This window comes from Cyphomyrmex costatus, unplaced genomic scaffold, assembly GCF_001594065.2.
Source record: "Cyphomyrmex costatus isolate MS0001 unplaced genomic scaffold, Ccosl1.0 scaffold72, whole genome shotgun sequence".
NCBI classification, from domain to species: Eukaryota; Metazoa; Arthropoda; class Insecta; order Hymenoptera; family Formicidae; genus Cyphomyrmex; species Cyphomyrmex costatus.
The window spans coordinates 955,798-976,899 of record NW_017280289.1 but is presented as its reverse complement, the minus strand read 5'-3'; the positions used below and the strand labels follow the sequence as shown (position 1 = coordinate 976,899).

The 21,102-nt window shown below is 31.2% G+C and overlaps 1 protein-coding gene across 1 annotated transcript in view; it reads right to left on the bottom strand.

Moving 5' to 3' along the window:
- The window catches only part of LOC108780561 (uncharacterized), a 24,607-nt gene extending 3,520 nt beyond the window's left edge, over positions 1–21,087 (bottom strand). The window contains exons 1-6 of the mRNA XM_018548317.1: positions 19,892–21,087; positions 16,925–17,874; positions 14,176–15,655; positions 5,085–6,074; positions 2,697–3,692; positions 624–1,548 (exon numbers count right to left, since the gene is read on the bottom strand). Coding sequence (XP_018403819.1) covers positions 624–1,548; positions 2,697–3,692; positions 5,085–6,074; positions 14,176–15,655; positions 16,925–17,874; positions 19,892–21,087 — 6,537 coding nt within the window. The remainder of the gene's footprint in view (positions 1–623; positions 1,549–2,696; positions 3,693–5,084; positions 6,075–14,175; positions 15,656–16,924; positions 17,875–19,891) is intronic.
- Between the last annotated feature and the right edge of the window lie 15 nt (positions 21,088–21,102).

Here is a 21,102-nt window from a genome sequence, read left to right as displayed (position 1 = left end):
AACGAATTTTTAGGCTCGTAGCTCTGTTTCTTTTTTATTATTTTTTAAATTTATTGAGCCTTATTATTATTATATATATTTTAATATATATAATTATATTTTTGTTTTTACTCTAGGAAAAACTATCTTTGACAGTCGCTAAAATAGCAAGCAAATAAAATTGTTGTAAGTTTATAAGGTATGATGAAAAATATAGTTTAAGACTAATGTACGTGTCACACTTTTGCTTTCAAAAAATTTATTTAAAGTTTCTCTGTAATAGTTACTACGTGCCTATATAGTTTTTTAATTATTATTATATCAGTATGTAGTATCAAAATGAAAATTTAAATTAAATAAAGTGGTTTTAATCTTTTTAACTTAATGACTACCTGTTATATCAAATTATTTTATCTTTATAATTTTTTTTAATTATCATTTTACCAGCCTCCATAAATTACTGACTAAATTATCGAGTAAATTATCGTAAAATTTGATCATTTTCATCTCTACTCATTCCATAATTATTTATGTTACATTTATTATAAAATATTACAATTGCAGTCAACAAGTTAATTCTAATTAGACAGAGATCGGAATGTATCGGACTCATTGTAAGTTTTCCATTTCAGAGCTTAGTTTGCTGTAGTTTTCTCATGCATTCTGTGATGTCTCTTGAGCAAAGCGTTGGACACGAATCCCTTGCCACAATCCGGACATTGATAAGGTTTCTGCCCAGAGTGCTGATACCGTAGATGATAAACCAGGGCTGTTCTCTGCGAGAAACCGCGGCGACATTGCACACATACATGTGGTTTCTCGCCCGTGTGCGTCCGTTGGTGAATACTTAGATTCTCCTTACTGAAAAATTTCATATGACACGTGCCGCACTCAAAGATTCTCTCGCCCGTGTGACTGCGTTGGTGCACTATCAGTCGTCTCATCGATGACAGTTTCGTACCGCACAGGTCGCACAGGTGCTTTGCCGACTTGTTTGTAGATCCATGCTGACTCTTTATGTGGTTGTCTAGTAGTCTCTTATACATAAAGCTCTCCGGGCAAACTTTACACGCATATCTCGTCCTCGGGTTCCTCGCGACGGCATGTCTGAGATGATACGTCGCTAAATGTACCCGTAGATTCTTCTTGTACTTGTAAGGCTTACAACAGTGATCGCAGCGGTACATATTTTTCTTGTTGTGCGTATTTTGATGTTCCTGATAGTCGGCTCTATAAAAAAAGCCCTTGTCGCACTTCTCACATTTGAAAAGATAATCCTTCGTGTGTCGGCGACGATGGCACTCCATATTAGACCTCTGGTTAGAGCTGTACTCGCAGACATCGCATTTATACGTCTTTAGCCCCGTATGAATTAATTTGTGGCGAGTTATATTCATCGGGCTGCGGAATGTTTTGCCGCATTCGTCACAGCTAAATGCCCGGTCGATGTTGTGCAGATTCTTCAGATGCTCCACAAGCTTCCGCGTATGATAGAAGCGATCCCCGCATTTAACGCATTGGTGAACATGACGCGATCTACGTTTTTGCCTGAAAAGAGAGAAGAATAATGAAATAAATATTTCACGATCATGGAACTTTACAAAAGAACTAAAATTGACTAAAACGATTTTCCAATCGAAAAATTAACTAATTACATTATTGTAAAACTTATAATAGAAATCTTGAACAATTTACTTTTACTTTTTCAATTTGTGTGAGTATTACCTACCCTTTTCATCACTTCGTCTTGAACAAATAAATATGATAACATAAAAAACTTTAACAATAAATTAACAATGTACTGATATTAACTATTTCAAAAAATTTGGCAGTTGTTTTTTTGTAAAATTGCAACAGAAACTGTAAATAAGAATAAATCATATTTACGTTTTGTTACTAAATCGGCATATTTTTACATTAAGTTGTTTAAAACTATAAAATTATAAGATTTTGTGAATAAATGTGAAATATTTTTTTAAGATATTTTCGGATAAATTTCAAAAACTAATTTTTAAAATAAAATGACATTAATAACAATAAAATGATTTTAAAAAAATTATTCGTGTTAGTTATAATTTAATAAATATGCATTAGGTTTGTAAAATAAGTATTGTAAAAATAAAAATAAAGCAATTATATCTCGTAAATATAAAAAGGATAAACTATATTTAAAAATAATTTAGATTTTACGCGAAAACAGCATGCACAACAAACTACGCGTATTGTATATATTTTTTATTTTTAAATAATAATGGTTTTTTCATAAATTTCACAAAATGTTAGGGTTATTGGATAATATTTTCTTTTTATTTTATTAGTTTAAAAGAAGTAAATACATAATTATTTATATACATTATACATTGAAACCTCGTACATAGAAAAATTGGAGTTCATAATTTTGAAATTTAAAAAAATGTCGCGTGTAAAAAAAACTCATATAACAAGTAATTAGAATGGCACATCTCCTGATACAAAAACTACTACTAGTAAATTGTATATTCTCTTCATTTTTAATATAAATTGATTGTTTGCATTCCAGGTTTAATTCCGACTCTTTCACACACGCGTATATGATTGATTTTATAAAAGATTCTAAGAAAGTTGAAGTTTTGTAAATGAAGTAATATGTGTGAAGTGAATTTTAATCCAAGAATAAATCAATTTACTACTGATTATCTACTTTATTTTGTTGTGTAGGAGAGATTAATTCCTGCATAAATTCCATGATTATTTTCTTAATGGATACCACAGGCAAGGGCGGTAACGGTCCAGGATGCCGTTTCCTGTGACAGATGAGTCCGGGTTTCTGTGCGAAGGTATGTCCGCATATATCGCAGATGTATGGCTTTTTGCCGGTGTGAATTAATATGTGTTGTTCCTGTGCGGTTTTTCTGGGGAAGGTTTTACCACAGACTGGACAAGAAAACGGTCGGATACCCTGATGAATCCTCAAGTGAAGATCCAAATCCCTCTTCTGACCGAAGGTCTTGCCGCAGGTGGGACAGACGACCTTCTCCTTTCTTTCGTGCCAGATCAGGTGTTGGTCGAGATACTCTTGAGTGGTAAGACCACGCTTGCATATTTTGCATTCGTAAGCTGGTTTGTAATGTCGATACTTCATGTGGGCCTTGATAGCGGGTACGTTCTTGCAAGCGTGTCCGCAGATGCTACAGATGATGGGCGGTTCGCCGCTATGCACTTGATTCATATGTTGTTTTAGGTCGTTCTTGATTTTGAACTGTTTATTACAAATCGTACAAGAATGTTGATAGCCACTAGTGTGTTTCCGTATAAAATGATCCTTTAAAGTGCATTTGTTGTTGCTCTTATAATCACAAATGCTGCATGGATACAGGAGAGGTCCATGAACGTTCATGATATGGCGCTTTAATTCTCGCTTCAAACCAAAACTCTGGCAGCAAGTTTGGCATTGATATTTGTGCAAGCTCATATGTTTTATCATAGTAGCTTTCTGGTTGAAACATTGACCGCACGTGGCGCACTCGAAGGAAAGTTTAGGTTTTTTTTTTTCGATTCTGTTCTGATTGATTTTTCCCCTTCTCGTATCGTTTTTCATTTTTCTTTCTCTTCTAACAATGTATTGTTTGATTTTATTTGGTAATAATTCGTACTCGGATAAACATTCTATGGTTTCAGACATGTGTTCCGTGTTATTGGCGTCCACGACCGTCAGAGGATCCACAGGTGAATCACTAAAACATAAATTACGAAAAAATTAAATTTGATTACACACGATGCAGGATCTATCGCTGGATATTAAGCTTACTTACTTGAGATATTAAGAGTGTTGAATGATTTCCAGTTTTTTTTTTACACGAAAATATTTTTAATCTACAAAGAGAATGTAAAAAATATGAAGATGCTGTTATATAAAATCAAATTCCAAGTAAATTGTAATTTAAGTAATATAAATTATTTTTAAATATGATTCGACATTAATAAAAAATATAAATAAATATTAGTATAAAAAGTGACGACGTTTACTTAATAAAAATTGTATGATAAATTTTTTAATAATAAAATAAAAAATATTCTATATAAAATCTTATCACTGCTAAAAATATTTTCAAATGAAATGGAAAATAATATACTCAACTGGATGATTGAATATTACGACAAAAACTAATTAATTACGTGTGTAGTTAAATATAATATTGATATCATATATACATATCAGATATATGTATGTAATACATATACATATAAGATATATGTATGCAATACATAATAAATATATATATACATATATATACATAATAAATAAAAAAGTATGTATTTTTCAATTTCTTTCGTGCTATTCTCGTGATTACATATAGGAAATTAATAATATACAAAATTTATAAAAATCGTAATTTTTATTGCAAACTACATACAAAATACAGTAGAAAATTGCAAAAAGATATTTATATTTCAAATTTGACTTTAAAAAAATGTGCATGTGTAATTGTACACACATGCGTGCGCGCGCACGCACAACACACACACACACACACTATATATATATATTACACATATATTCATAGTATTCACTATTCATACATGGAATGAGTCAATAAATAACCTTAATTTTTACAATCTTAATTATTCAGAGTAAAATTAAGATTACATATTGTTTAACCTATTATATTTTATAAACAATATACTACATAAATAATTTTTGTTAAAAAAGTATGTCTTTATTATGTCACAGTCAAAATGTTAACTCAGTAGATATACACTTATTAGTTTGCTGTAAGTTGCACTTTGACTGCGTAATATACGTATCAAAATTAATATGAGAGAGAAAAGCAATTTTGTAAAAATGTAAAATCTATACAAAATCATTTTTATATTTAATCACATTTATATCTACAAAATATATAAAAGATATATGCAATTTTTTGCATAAATAAAAAATATCGTTTAAATAACTTTTTCATATTCTTATTTCATCATCGCGATTTGTTTAAGCTCAATTTTTAATTACTATCGATGTATAATTGTGAAGTATTTAACATCAACAATTTTATCAATTGTACTAGAAATACTACAAATTAACAAATACATCTTATTCAATCTTTATGACCGCGTTTTTCATCGCGTACTCTTTCGTGAATTCGGTAACAATGTTCTTGATAGAGACTACAGGTAGCGGAGGCAGTGGGCCAGGATGCCTCTTTCTGTGGCAAATCAGGCCGGGCTTTTGGGCGAACGTCTGACCACAAATATCGCAAATGTAGGGTCTTTTTCCGGTATGAATCAACACGTGTTGTTCTTGAGCTGTTTGCCGTCGAAAAGTCTTTCCGCAAACAGGGCAGGGAAACGGCTTCACTCCAGTGTGTACTCTCATATGTGAGTCCAGATCGCGTCCCCGGAATCTCTTGCCACAAGTCGGACAGAGTACCTTCTCCCTAGTTTCGTGCCACATGAGATGCTGCTCTAAGTTCTCCTGCGTGGTCATACCTCGTCGACATATTCGACAGACAAATTCCGGCTTGTAATGCCTATACTTCATATGGGCCTTGAGGGCGTGGAGGTTTTTACTGAAGTGACCGCAGACGTCGCACACAATCGGCGGAGCTTCGCTGTGATTCTGCTTCACATGATGATTCAGAGCCTTCTTTATTTTGAACTGCTTGCCGCACGTATCACACGCGTAGTCGTAGTTGCTCGTGTGCAGCCGGATGTAATGATTCTTTAAGGTTCCTTTATTGTTGCTCTTATACTTGCACACGCTGCATTCGTACATCTGTTGCCGATGATTTTTCTCAACATGGGACGCCAGATAACGCCGCAGGCTGAAGGTTTTTGGGCAATCGACGCATTTGTGTCTGTGTTGCTTCAAGTGCTCGGCGAGGTTACTCTTCTTCAAGAATTTACGACGACAGTAGTCGCACTCTACACACGTCGTCTTCTTTCTAGTCGATCGATTTTCTTCAGTTACGATTTGCGGATTAAGCTCCTCTCTCATTAGATTCCCATTTATCTCTGACAGTCGTCCTTCACGTTCTATCAATAACTTTTCTCTTTCCGTCTGTTCGCATTCGATTTCGACGAATGATTTTTGGATATCCTCAACGTTCAACGGATCCACTCTAAAACATAAAAAGGCAAAAGTTCACGTTATCGTTAGCTATAAATCAAAGGAAGAATTGCTTATACGCCTGTTGAGTATAATCATCTAGTGAAGAAGGAAGTATAGCTGGGAACGGTTTATAATAATCATCGGAAGCGATTTAATAAATGTTTGGATGTTTTATTGTCATTGTTCTTTAAGTTACCTTCCTAAATGTGATTAGAAGTCTTCAGAGATTTGTGAAAATTAAATATCAGCTTTTCATAATGCAACACAAAATTGTTGCATACTCTCGGATCACCTAAAAAAAAAAAAAAGAGATCTTATCAATACCATAATTAATTATTTAGCATAATTAATTATTTAGCATAATTAATTAATGGTAAATAAGTAACTTACCTGATAACGAATAAATAAATTCTATAGATCAGTATATAATTATCGGGAAATAGAATAATCAGAAACAACTTGGGAAAAGCAATTTGAATTAATCGTTCATGTATTTCAAATAAATTCGCTGTACATGTACGAACTAATCATACATCGAGTTGCGTTTTATTTTACAAAATATAACATCACATAACATCGTTAACAGAAATTCATAATATATCCGAGAAAAAATAAAGACATCTTATCCTATAATTGCCATTACTGAAGACATTTATAATAAGATCGTATACTTATTGAAAGTTTATCTTCAGAAAAGTTCTATCTCTTCAAAAAAAAGTAACGTTTAAATAAATGATTTAGTTAATACTTTCTAAATTTAACCATCAGACTTTTCGAATTAAGTATTTGTTAAATTTTTCGTTTTGCTAATGTAATTCTTAACAAATTCGCTCACGATGCCTATCACGGGTATAACTGGCAGTTTTCCAAGTGGTCCTGGGTGCATTTTTCTGTGCCATAATAGAGCAGCCCTTCGCGAGTATCTCAGTCCGCATATATCGCAGGCATAAACGTTACTCATGTGCGTCAAAATATGTTGGACCTGATTTGCTCGTTTGTCGAAGGCTTTCTGGCAGACCGGGCAGACATAGGGATTGACGTCGCCATGGATGACCACATGTTTGTTTAAATTATTTTTGGTGAGGAAAGTTTCCCCACATGTTGTGCAGATGTAACTGTCCACATTTCGCGTGCCTTCATGCCGTCGTAGATGCTTCTCCAGGGAATCCATGGTGTGGAGACGTCGCTTGCAAATCTCACACTGGTAACCAGTCTTCAGGTGAATAAGCTTGGTGTGTGCCTTCAATGCTGTAAAGCTGTTATAAATGCGTCTACAGATGGTACATCCCACCGAGAGTTTTGTGTGCTGGCTATACATGTGCCTCTCTATTGCATACTTTGACTGGAATTCCTTATTGCAGGTGGTGCACGTATTGCAGAAAGGGTCTACCAATAAGTGGTTTACGACAAGATGTTTCTTCATGTCCGTCTTGTTCCATAAAACAGAATAGCATAATTTACAAGTATATTTAGGCTCGCCATGATGCACGACCATATGATGTTCTAGTTTCTCTGACGTGACGAAAAGCTCGTTGCACATCCTACATGCGTTCTTGTGAAGTTGCCTGTGCTTTTTTAAATGTCCCTTCGTTCGGCACGGGAACGAGCAAATGTCGCAGGAATAACGTAAGCGTTTCATTACACTCCTGTTTTCTTTACTGCTATTCGTGCTGATTATATCGGTGATATTCGAAGATGTGTCGATAAAGAATGCGTGAGAATTCCGAATGCCTTCATTCTTGATTTCGTCCATTTCTAGCAAATCAAACCTACGACATAAAAAAAATTCTTTGTCAAGAAATATACAAAAATATGAGAAAAGTGCCTCATTCGCTCATACTATTTTCTTTTAACAATATAATCACTTTGATCAAAAATTTCGATTATTTATAGATAATTATAGATAACTTTAACGAAAATATGAGCTTAACATTTTATTTGTTTTATGAAAAGTTTCGAAGTTTTAAAAATAAAAATTGTACAAAAATTTTTTTTAGCAGTGTCCTTTCAACAATTATTAAATTTATTATTTTAATTAATATTTCAATATTGTTTTATTATAAATATTACAATAATACAAATTGTTACCAAATCGCATCTTTCTTTAATATACATATAATGATTGAAGAAATTTGGAGAACTACCAGGTTTAGTGAAATAAGAAAATTCATAAGATAACTTTGTTACTATTTTATTATTTATTATTTTAACAATTTTAGCATCGTTACTTTATAGAAAGTATGCAAATGTTAATAACAAAACTATAACGTACATACTTTTTTCAACCAACATAAGAGACATCAATTAGTAATTTTCAGGTTTTCAAACTAAAAACTTAGATACAGATATTTTAAAATTAAGATTTGTGTATACAGATATTTTATTAAAAAAGATAATCTCAATATGGATATACACTTATAGGGGTAGCGCTCATAAATATTTTGACATTAATATTTTTGTCGCATTTCACGAAATTAAATGCATCTTAATAATAATTAGTAAAAATCGAAAGGGCGATGTAAGAGTAAAAAATAAAATTACATTTAAAATTAATATTATAATGTCAACATATTTAATTTTAAATTTGAAAAACAATCGAATATAATTACAAAAATTATTTAAAACTAAAAACATGATGAACGTTACGTAACAAGTTTCGACTCCTTGATTGAAATATTTATAAGCGCTATTATATATACAAATACTAATTATATTATTATTACTAAACTGACAATACTTGCATTAGAAACCTTCGTCGTTTTAAAATATTTTATTTAGCAAAATATTTTAATATAATAATATAAACTTTTTTCCTTCTTTTGCAAATTCTACTACGTAAATAAATCTTTTTAAAACTAATAGTAATATCCGTACTCACATAGTCTTTATTTAAGGCTTCCTTAAATTTATCTTCAGATGCTCTACGAATTATTCTATTAGTTACTGAACACCTAAGGATAAATTTATGAAAGTTTTAAGCTTGACTATAAATACAGGCATTAGAGTGTCTTAAGTTACATTGAATTTCCGCTTTCGTATTTAGTAAGTTTTCAATAAGATGATCTATTGATATTGTAGATAATCAAAATGAAGGATCAGGATGGTTCTTTCTATGTATGATCAAACTTGACTTATACTTGAAGCTTTGATTGTAGACGTCGTAGATCTGATGTTGCTGTACATCTATAAATGCTGCTTTTATATGTTCTGGATTGTAAATCTCTTGTCGTGCAGTCAAACGGTATCACATCGTTATCGTGATACTTCATGTGCGTCCTTAGAGAGTTCTTGCTGTTCGAGATCTTATCACATATAGTAGACGATAGCTTTCCGGATATTGTACAACATGCGATGCAAGTGTACTTGTTGCTAAAATCTAGCAATTTTTTTTATCATGAACTTCCTCTCACACGTATGCCAAAAGAACTACTGTAGATACGACTGTCATACAATTATGCTCTTTTAAATAGATTTTGGTACTTGTTATACAGGTCGCATATCGTCTGGTAATTGTGTATGCGTTGCACATGCTATGCAATCCTTCTTCGTTCTGCAGACATCACACACATACATAATTCTAATCCTTTAATATGCTTTTTTAGATAACGCTTTCATAGCATCCACTTGAGCATGTAATGTCGCAAGGACACGATACTATGGACCTTCGATATATTATATTATCAATTCAAAAGAATTGATAATCTCGACTCAAAGAAATTCTTCGCGATATCCATAGAAATAAAGATAACTCTTTTTATGACTTTTCAAGCTATGACTACGAAACGATAAAATTAATTGTCATTGTAGATCCAAATTCTCTTGCTTAACTTATTTTCTTCTAATTATATTTCTTAAATATTTTTCACTATAAAACTTCCACTTACGCTTAGATAAAAGAAACGACGAATGCGATTTTCTTGACATGCTTTTGTTATAGATTCACTTCTAACTTGGATTTTTCTACGCGACTTCTCAGGAAATCGGAACTGCGACAGACGGTTCTTCGTTGAATTGAAAAGAATCCATACCGATTATATTCCTAAAAGTTTCAAAAAAAAAGTTATTATATTATTAAATTCTCAATATATCTCACATATCTGATTAACACCAAATATACTTACTCATATTGCAACTTTATGAAATGCTTCGTAACATCTGAATTATTTTTGAAAGTAGCATAAGTCAATAAGCAAATAACTCAATATGCAAATTGTTAATAAATTGTCGTCAGATCAACATCAAATTTGCAAATTGAATTGATAATAAGGTGATATTTAATTGTGTTAACAATAAACTTACCTTTTGTTACTAAAATTTACATATATAAACAAACAGTAAATTAGAGTAAAGTTTTAGTCAGTTCTCATCTGTTTATTTGCTGTCAAGTTATACGCTTTGCTTTTTTTGTACAATAATTTATTTATTATATATATCTTTGGATTTGAAGAATATCACACTTCGTAATAATTTCAATCTAATAGATAATTTGTCCAGCTTCTCATGTGTCTTATTTTGAATAATTTCTTATTGTTTTTTTCAATTTTAACTTTTTTTCATAATTGATGAAAACTAAGTTAAGTGTCGAAACGTTCCATTAATTTATATTTAAGAATTAATAAATTATTTGAAATTATGATCTATAATCATATGTTCATTATTGACCTATCTTCTTTTATTGCTTAGCAAATTAGAGCTAGATATTCTAATATTTATTTTCTGATCTAATTCTACCTAAGATAATCAAAATTTTCTGATTTCTGATCTATTTTTAATCAAAAATTGTTCTCAATGCAGTTATTATAAAAGAAATAATTCTATATATAATACTATGCGTCTTTCACATAAAATCATTCAATGTGCTGTTTATAAATTAACATTTATATCCTCTAAAAAATACGTATCGTGCATGGAGAATAACTTGATAATAACGTTTGATTTTTTTATAATGTAAGATGATATTTAATATATAGGCGGGCTGATCCATTCAGTAAAATGTTCTAAAATCCTTAAGTTTGAGACAAAATTATTTCAAATGTTGCTTAGTTACTGGAGGGAAAGAAGATAGTGACCTTATAGTTAACTTTGAAAAGATGTCCTTAAGTGATTACCTAAAATTTTTTTACATGTAATCTCTAATTATTCTATATTATATAGAAATAATAAGGTAGAGATCGATAATTTTTTAGTTATTATACTTTATTTTAGCATATATTAATTAAAAATATTAAATATCTCTCTCTCTCTCTCGTAAACTGTACATTTTTTAATAATCGTACCTTAAACGTACCTTTTACGAATAATGATATGAATCAATTAGTGTAAAAAGAAACATAGCAGCTTATTAAAAAAAAAAATGTAATTGCATACTGCAAAACGTATAATTTTTTAAATTAACAACCATGTATTTTTTTTACATCAATTGATTAATGTCATTAGTCTGTGCTTAAAATTATAAATAAGGGTGTAGCTACAATAAAAGAAATAAAGAATAAGAAATTCAATCTATCAGAAATTGGATATATCAAAATACATAATTTCTGACAAGTTAAAATTTCTTATTCCTTATTCTTAATTTTTTATTGCTTCTATTGTGACCGCATCCTTAACATATATGATTATCAAAAAATAAATAATTTATAAGATATTTAATATTTCACGTTAATATGTGCCAGAATAAAGTATACTTGACTGATTTAAAATTTGTTTGGCTCAAATTACTCATGGGGATGCCGCCTTTCAGGATAAATAACGTTCGATTCAAAATTTTTTATATTTTAGTAGTTATGCACCCCCGAAGAATGGACTTTAGTGGCTCGGGATAAGAGACTTGTAGTGTCTTTTAGTTTTTGAATATGGCCGGAGACACTACCGCGTGAAAAATAGACAAAATTCTGACCGTTCTCGGTGAGGAAATTTTAAGACTAGATTAAATAAAAAAATCTATCAAATAAAATTTTGTTTAAAAGATGACAAAATACAATGTCAAATTTGTATCATATTATTTGATATTATATAATTTCATTAATTTTAATAATCTTTAAAAATATATTTCCCAATGGAATAGTTAGACCCTTTTTAATTAAACTCATTAAAAAGATAAAATATTTAGTTTAATGCGATAGAACAAAAAAAGACAGCTTATTTGTAAAAAAAAAAGCACTTTTCAAAAATAATTTTTATATTATTATAAAATCAATTATATATATACATACATACATACATACATATATATATAGAGAGAGATACTAATTTTTCTATCATCAAATTATTTTAATTTTTAAATCCAATCTTTAATAACGGAAAAAATAATTAAGTATCTATGGATTATTTTATATTCCCTCCAATTGCAAAATTTTTCAATTATCATGCACAGACTGCAAATTTGAATTTATACCAATGAAAGAAATAATACAATATGTATGGTAAAATATTTGTACGAAATATATTTATAACATAAAAGAGAGGAAAAGAAATAATAAGATTTATAGAGTGTACCGATTACATGTTCATTTTACATTTATCTTCTATTTAAATTTATAAAATAATGTTGTAATGAAAGGAAAACTTATACAACTTTAATCTATCAATTGTACTTACATTACTTTATGATTAATTTGTATTATTGTAGCTATTATTGTACATTGCATTCTTTTTCTACTTACAAAATTAACATTTGTAACGATAAATACACTACGCAAAAAATTAGCGGAGCATTTTAAAACCTGCAAATTTTACCGATTTTGAGAAACTAATATCTCGGCTTCCAGAAATCGCAGAACATTGTTTCTCAGCGCGTTTTAAAGAGTAAAGCCTCTACTTTAAAATGGCTTAACTAAAATTTTGCGTCCCATGAAACTGTTATTTCTCGTGAAAACCAAAAGCAGAGTGTTAGAAAATGTCGTGATATTGAAACCTTCCACGGACAAAGCAACGACGAGGCGAAAAACGTCACCACATCAGTTTTGAAGCCGAGAACATTCTCTTTAAAGTGAGATAATGAAAATTGTTCTAGCTTGCCTAGGAGCTGAGTTATCAAGTTCCAAAAACGCGCTAAGGAACAATGTTTTGCGATTCCTGGAAGCCGAGATATTAATTTCTCAAAATCGACAAAATTTGCAGGTTTCAAAGTATAATTGTTTTGCGTAGTGTATATTCAGTTATATTAATCTTGTTTTTTTTTAAACAATAAAATATAACCCGTAACGATAATCATCAAGATGTGAAAAACGACAGAAGTAATAAGATCATTGTTTTTCTATTCTTAGAAAGATGTAATTTACAACTGCTAGCTACATATCTACAATTATATTTATTACATTTAGTTATCTTTAAAAATCATTCAAACTTTGGATACTTATAAAGAAATAATTAGGTTACAAATTCTCATATTTCTATCATCAATGGAATATTTTTATCGGTACATTTCTCCTTCTTGGTATATTACATTGAGAGAAGTCATCTCACTAGTTTAATTTTAAAATTAAATTGTAACTATCTTTTGACAAATAACATATATAATTACCTAACAATATATGTTAATTTATTAACGATTATTACAGAAAAATTTCATAATCTGATAAAACTGGATTTTTAAAGAAACCAAATTAAATAACTACATATAAAGAAATTTAAATAATTGACAACTTGTCTACTGATATTTTCTTTTTCTTTATTTTGAATTTTCAGAATCGCGATCTCGCAGTTTTATTAACACTTATTCTCCATTTCTCTAATGTTCATTGTTTATGCTTTTCGTTTTTACTCTTTTTACATTTGTCTAAAACACAAAAACAATATGCCAAAAGAATAAATAATTAATAAAAAAACATATAAGAAAGAGTAAACAATACAAAGATTGAAAAGAGCTTGATTGTATGATTAAAATAGAAGTACTGTAATTGATATACGATCTTGCGTAAAAACAAATATATAAATAAAAATTTCGTTTGTAATTACCGGCTTTTAATACTTTTGTACTAACAATAAGTACATAAAATTTCTCAATTCCTCTCATTTTTATTCTTTAATAATCGCGTGCTTTTGTTGTTTTAGACACTGGTAAAAAAATATATACTTCGACATATAGCCACATGACAAATTAAACGTTCAACACTTCTTCATTGATGTCCTCTTCGTTATCTTGCGCGTTAATTTCCTGTACATATCCATCAGTGAATTCTTTAACATAATCTGCGATTGGCATCACGGGCAGCGGTGGATGCTGGCCAGGATGAGTTTTTCTATGGCAGATCAAGCCCGGCTTTTGCGTAAACGCTTTGCCGCATATGTCACACACAAACGGACGCTTGCCAGTATGAATAAGCAGATGCTGACGCAACTGAGATCTTCGCGCGAAGGGTTTACTACAGATCATACAGGAATGCGGTTTGCATCCTGTATGTACCACCATATGCCTCTTGAACGAGTCTTTCTTTGCAAAAGTTTTACCACATTCTGCGCAGACTATCTTGTCGCGTTTTTCGTGCTGCGTCACCAAATGTTGATCCAAATTCGCTTGTGTTACCATACGTCTTTTGCAAATGTGACACTCGTATTTAGGTTTATAGTGTGCCCACTTCTGATGTACATACAGCGAACCGGAATTAAGGCATAGTTTGCCACATACATCACACTTGACCGGCTTCTCTTTATGATGAAATCGTATATGATTTGTTAGATCCCCTTTGACCTTAAATTTTTTTGAGCAGAAATTGCACTGATGCTCGTACTTATCCGTATGCTTCCTCGTAAAATGAGACTGTAAGGAATGCTTCGATCTGCAAACAAAGCCGCAAGCATTACAAGGAAATTTCGTGTTGATAGATCGTTTCTTAGACCAAGTTTCGTGTTTTCTTTCCAAATGAGCGGCAAACAAACTCTTTTTCGGCGTTTTAAAGCCGCACACAGAACATACGTAAAAGTCGTTGTCTATAATGCACACCTTCCTTTTATGAGTCCACGCTACGTGTTTCCTGAAGGTTAAAATCGAATCAAACTTCTCCGAGCACAATTTGCACCTCACAGCCTCACCGGAGTTCTTTGCGGTTTTCATACGCGATGCTTTACTGGGAGGGGGTATCATAGGTACATCTAGCAATGCTTCATCAAGATATTCTATTTCTCCCTCATCATCATTTACATTCTCCGTCTGGTCTTCGTTTGTTTTCTCATCTACTTCTTCCTTGGACGTAAGTTTCTCGATAGTTACCGTACCAGCTTCTATTTTCACCTGATATAAACTCGTAATCGTTTTGTCATCTACAGCTTCACCGTTTAATGTGATCGGTTTTACATCCTCTGTTTCGTCAACATTTTCGTTAAGAACGTTCCCAACGTTGTATGATTTCTCTTCCGTACAATCGTATTCCCCCTCCGAATAATCCTGTTTGATATCATTTACATCAATATTCTCATTTTCTATTACCTCTACTTCTTCATCTGTTTGATATAGTATATCCTCATCCGGTATAGGTATATCACCTTCAGGCACAAACGCATAATACGGTTTGTCGTCAAATTCTAAAATTTGCCACTTCTTCATTACCAGTGATTCATTACCAAAGATGAAAATGCCACGAGGATTAAACGCACCTTGGTGCCTGCAACATCACGGAATAAAGTAATTATTAGAACAATTATATGTGATTTTTTTATTTATACCTAAATAAATTACAGGCTAGAATGATAACATTTATTCTATAAATTTAATCAGAGATCACAGATCAACGAAGGTACTCACAAACGAAGAGCTAAAACTACCCTTCTTGTTGATCAGCATTGCACTCCGTTGCAACCTACATTAGTTACGAAATTGTCATAAAATGGGAAAATTCGAAACAAAATGTTAAAAAAATGAAATATTGCACATACACACGTTCACATATCCAGTATAATTTATTTCAACAACTTCAGAAATATGTATCCATTTAGAGTTAGCCTATTTCTAAATAATACATTATATTATATTATATTATTAAAAAAAACATTAACGAAAAAAGTGCCAAGTAACACTTAGAACATAAATAATAATATAAGAATACAAAAACTGTAGATTATGTCTCATAAACTCTGATAAACAATATATTATTGAAAATTGCAACTAACTTAAAATTCGCAAAGTTGCAATGCTTTAAAAGCAAAATAGAAAAACAATAACTTCATAATTTCCAACATCTTTTTTTAATTTTTGCGTATTTTTTTAACTACGAAATATTTTTGTATTCTTTTATTTGCACTTTTTTCAAAAAATAAAAAATTTCAAGATAACATTTTAAAATTCAAACATTATAAAATAAAGTTTTGAGTTTTTACAACTTCTGTTATCGTATAAATATGGTAATATTTGTTGTTATTAAGAATCTTTGAAATATATAAGATAAAAGAATCAAATGCACTAAATTGATGGATATATTAAAGTTAACGTAAAAGTATTAGTAAAACAAAAATTAAGAAACTTTATGTATCTCGTAATATAATATTATAATTATTCATAATAAGTTTCGCATTATTATCTTACTGCAAACTTTGTAATTTCAACAAATTTCATTATTAATGGATTTTTGCAGCTATAAATACATTAATTCCATTCATTAAAAATTTTTATATCTGTATCAACGTACTGTATCAGTCATATATTGCACAAACAAATGCTTTTTATACGTTTTTTTTTAAATATTGTTTTAGCGATTAATTAGCAGTATGTCTTTATTACACGTGATAATTATTTATTTATTTAATCGCTAAGAGAGGAAAGAAATGAAAGACGAGGCTAAAACACCGATGATGTTTTCATGTTATGCGATTTCTTCATGAATTCCTTCAGTATGTGTTCGATGTGTGTCACCGGTAAGGGCGGTAGACTTCCCGAGTGAATCTTCCTATGGCAGATGAGACCGGCTTTCTGAGCAAAAGTTTTGCCGCATACATCGCACGCGTAGATACGCTTGCCAGTATGCAGAAGAAGGTGCTGGCTCAGGTTGCAGTGTCTAGCAAACGCTCTGCCGCAGACCATGCAGTTGTACGGCTTGTCGCCCGTATGACTCCTCATGTGCTTCCTTAGATCGTAATTTTCAAAGAAAGTCTTGCCGCATTGCTCACACACCGACTTTTCTTTCTTCTCATGTTGAGTCAGCACATGCTGATCCAGATTCTGTTTTGTTACGAGCCGTCGGTGGCACAACGGGCATTCATATTTCGCCTTATAATGTGCATGTTTCTGATGGGTGTACAGGCTGTGGCTATTTCGGCAGGTCTTGTCGCAGATACCGCACACCACCGGCATCTCCTGATGATTCAATCGGATATGGGTAGTGAGGTCACCCTTAATCTTGAACCCCTTGCCACAATGCTCACACGAGTAAGCGTAATGTTGGGTATGCTTACGGATGAAGTGCGACCTCAGGGTCTCTTTGCGGGCACACACCAAGCCGCAGACGAGGCAAGTTAATTTGCGTTTGTCACTGGCGAATCTGCCATTATTCGCGATTCCGTCGTGCTCCTCGGCGAGATGCGCGATCATCGTGGATCTCTTGTCACAGCGAAAGTCGCATGTTACGCATGAGAGAATCTGATTTCGCGGCACCGCGTCGGTGAATGCAGAATTTTCCTTCACGTCCGTTTCGTATCCGTGCATAATCTCCGCCATGTGCGTGACTTTATGAAGTTTCAGTAAGTACTTGCTCTTGAAGCGTTTAGGACAGATGTCGCAGACGAACGGATCCTCTAATTTTACTTTACATACAAAAGTTGATGTTTTCGTTTCAATTTTTTTCTTCACCACTTCGTTGACAAAAGCACCTACTGTCGGCTTCCTACAACATTACAAAGATATATCTTTATTACAGTTCTGCAATTGGCAAGTACACTGATCTTGGACTACTTACATTCAAATCTAAAATTTGCGAAGACACATTGGTACGAGAAGAATTAAAATTATTTTTACCCTTCCGCTCGAGGTTTAAAAATAATTTTGTTGATGCGGAGTGCTTAGGATAACAGATTAATTATGATGTATTTATTTTTAAACTAAACATACCATATACAACAAAACAACAGATTTAAAAATTAACATAGTTTTTCTGTGTTTTGGTTCTTAATTCCATTGTTTTGTTATACAGTGGCATCACAGAAAAGTTGCAACACTTTTCCGACGAGTTTCAAAATGCACTGCTCACTGGAACGATTGATTTTTAATGTTATTACTTATATAGGAAGATCCAACCAGTTATGTTCAACTGCTCTACGAGCAAGGCTAAGTTCCAAAACCTATTAAAAAAAAGTATTGCAACCTTTCTGTGACTTCAGTGTACATAATATATAAACTATTAAATATATTAACACATTAATATAATTTTATAATTATATATTTATATAATATTAGAAAATAGAATGAAACTGTTAAAGCAAAATTGTAAATTAAAGCGAAAATTTTTTAAACTCGATAAAATAATAGTTCAAATTTCATACGTAAATCTTAATCTTGAACGTTCCACATCGTGAAAATTAATCACAAATGATTTGAAAAGTTATAAAAATTGATGATCTCATAAGAGTTAATTGCGATTATTTTTTATCTGAAAATTTATGGACTTCTATATTATGTAGAAAATTGAAAATAAATGGCAGTTTAAAAATTAATACTTTATATTTGATTGAATTATATATAATTTAAAAAATATTTTTAATTACATATCTATCAAATTAATAGATGCCAAGAAAAATTATTCTGATAATGGGATCTCATAAAATTTTCTTCAAGACACAAAAACAAAATTTATTGCAAAAACACGTACAATTGATCTGTCTAAAATAAAAATAAATATTAATAAACACTTTCATAAGGATATTCGATTAATTTATTTATGTCAATTTGAAAGATTAAAATAGGATACATCTTTTGCTAATATTTTATGAAAATAAAAATTAAAACATTTGCTTTCAATTTTTGTAAACACACCTAAAATTCTTGACATATAAATCTTTTACCTCAGAAAAATTTTTAATTCTAATCGCATATAATTTATGTATATTAGTTGCTAGATTAAAATAATCATTAATACGTAAGAGATGGATAAATGTAATGTTAAAGATTATGTTGTAAAGTTTCTTCTTGGTATGTGAACTGAAATAAATGAATTATTCTATTCTATATAATTTGTTATACTCACACGCGCGTAATTTTTGATTTATGTATTGTATAAAATAAATTTTATTATGATTTATTATTTATTTTATTATAATTTATATTACTCATTTATTATAATTTATTACTAGTAAAAATTGTACTAATAAAAAGTTTTATAAGATTTTATAAAAAAATATGCGATTTGAATTACAAATAAATTTTTTTCATCATTCAGAGAGATTACTTTTATTGACACACATTCTATTATGTCACATTGTAACATTTATAATCTTATATCTCATTACGTGATATTTACGTAACAATTACGCCTGGCTTAGCGCCGAGACACTACCGTATCTCCAGATAATGTGATTATAAAACTTTATAATTTATTTAAAGACATGTATCGTTTTTAATCGTGTCCATAAAGCAAACAAAATATTCTACTTTACATACATACATACATACATACATACATACATACATACATACATACATACATACATACATACATACATACATACATACGTACGTACATATATACGTACATACATATATATAATACATACATACATACTACTGGTACATAAAAGATAATCAGTAAAAGATAAACAATAAAATTACAAATTGTTTATATATAATATATATATAGTGACAAAGAGTTCTATAGCATTTTTTTAAATGAGTACACTATATATAATCACTTCTTTATCAAATCATTGAGAATGGAATTGATGTGCACCACTGGTAAAGGAGGGTGCTCTCCAGGATGAGATTTCCGATGAGTAATTAATCCAGGTTTTTGTGTAAAAGTTTTCCCACAAATATCACAAACGTACGGTCGTTTTCCCGTATGAAGTAACAGATGCTGTCTGAAAACAGTCCTACGCGCAAAAGCTTTACCGCAGAACTCACAGGTATATGGTCGATCACCGGTATGGGTCCTCATATGCTGCTTCAGTCGATGATTTTCTGTAAAAGATTTATCGCACTCTTTGCACGCGAAACCTTTTCCGTGCTCGTGCCGCAGCAATATATGTTGATCCAAATTCTCCTGCGTGACCATACGTCTATTGCAGATTTCGCATTTAAATTTGGGCTTAAAATGCGAGCATTTTTGGTGTACGTGCAGTGCATTGCTGTTAGAGCAGGTCTTACCGCAGATGTCACATACTATTGGACACTCCAGGTGCTTGAAACGTATATGCAATCTCAAATCGCTCTTCACTTTAAATTTCTTATTGCAGTGATGGCATTCATATCTATAAACGGTGTCGTGTTTGCGAGCTAAATGCTCTTTTAACCGTCGTTGGCTTAGAGTTTTAAATCCACAAATGAAACATGAGCATTCTTGCGATTTGATAATATTTTTACATTTAATTTTCTTTTTAACGCGCAGCTTGGAATGTTTCCTCTTAAGATGCGAGTAAAAGGTCGATCTGTTGTTACTTGAATAGCTACAGTAACTGCAGTTGTATGTAAAAGTTATTTCATTCTCTTTGTGCACTATATCCAAATGATACTTTAACAACTGCTTCATGGGAAAACAAGTATTACACTTATCACAACTATATATCTCGGTTTTATTCTGAAGTTCCTCGTCATCCGTATCTTCTAGCGTGTCCACCGGCAAGACATTCTTTTTGTTTACGTCTACTGCATAAACAGTGTTTAATCCGTCTGTATAAATTATATTATCATTTAGAATTTCAAAGTTTTCCATATTATCGATTTTCTCTACTTCGACAATCTGTTTTTGATTGCGTTGATTCTCTTCTATTTTTGACATGAGATTTGCTGGAAGGAAGGTATAATAGAGACATCCTTCCAGGTCAACTATTTTCCATGGCTGCATTGAAATAGATTCTTTGCCATATAGAAAACATCCATTTCCATACATGATCCTGAAAATAAT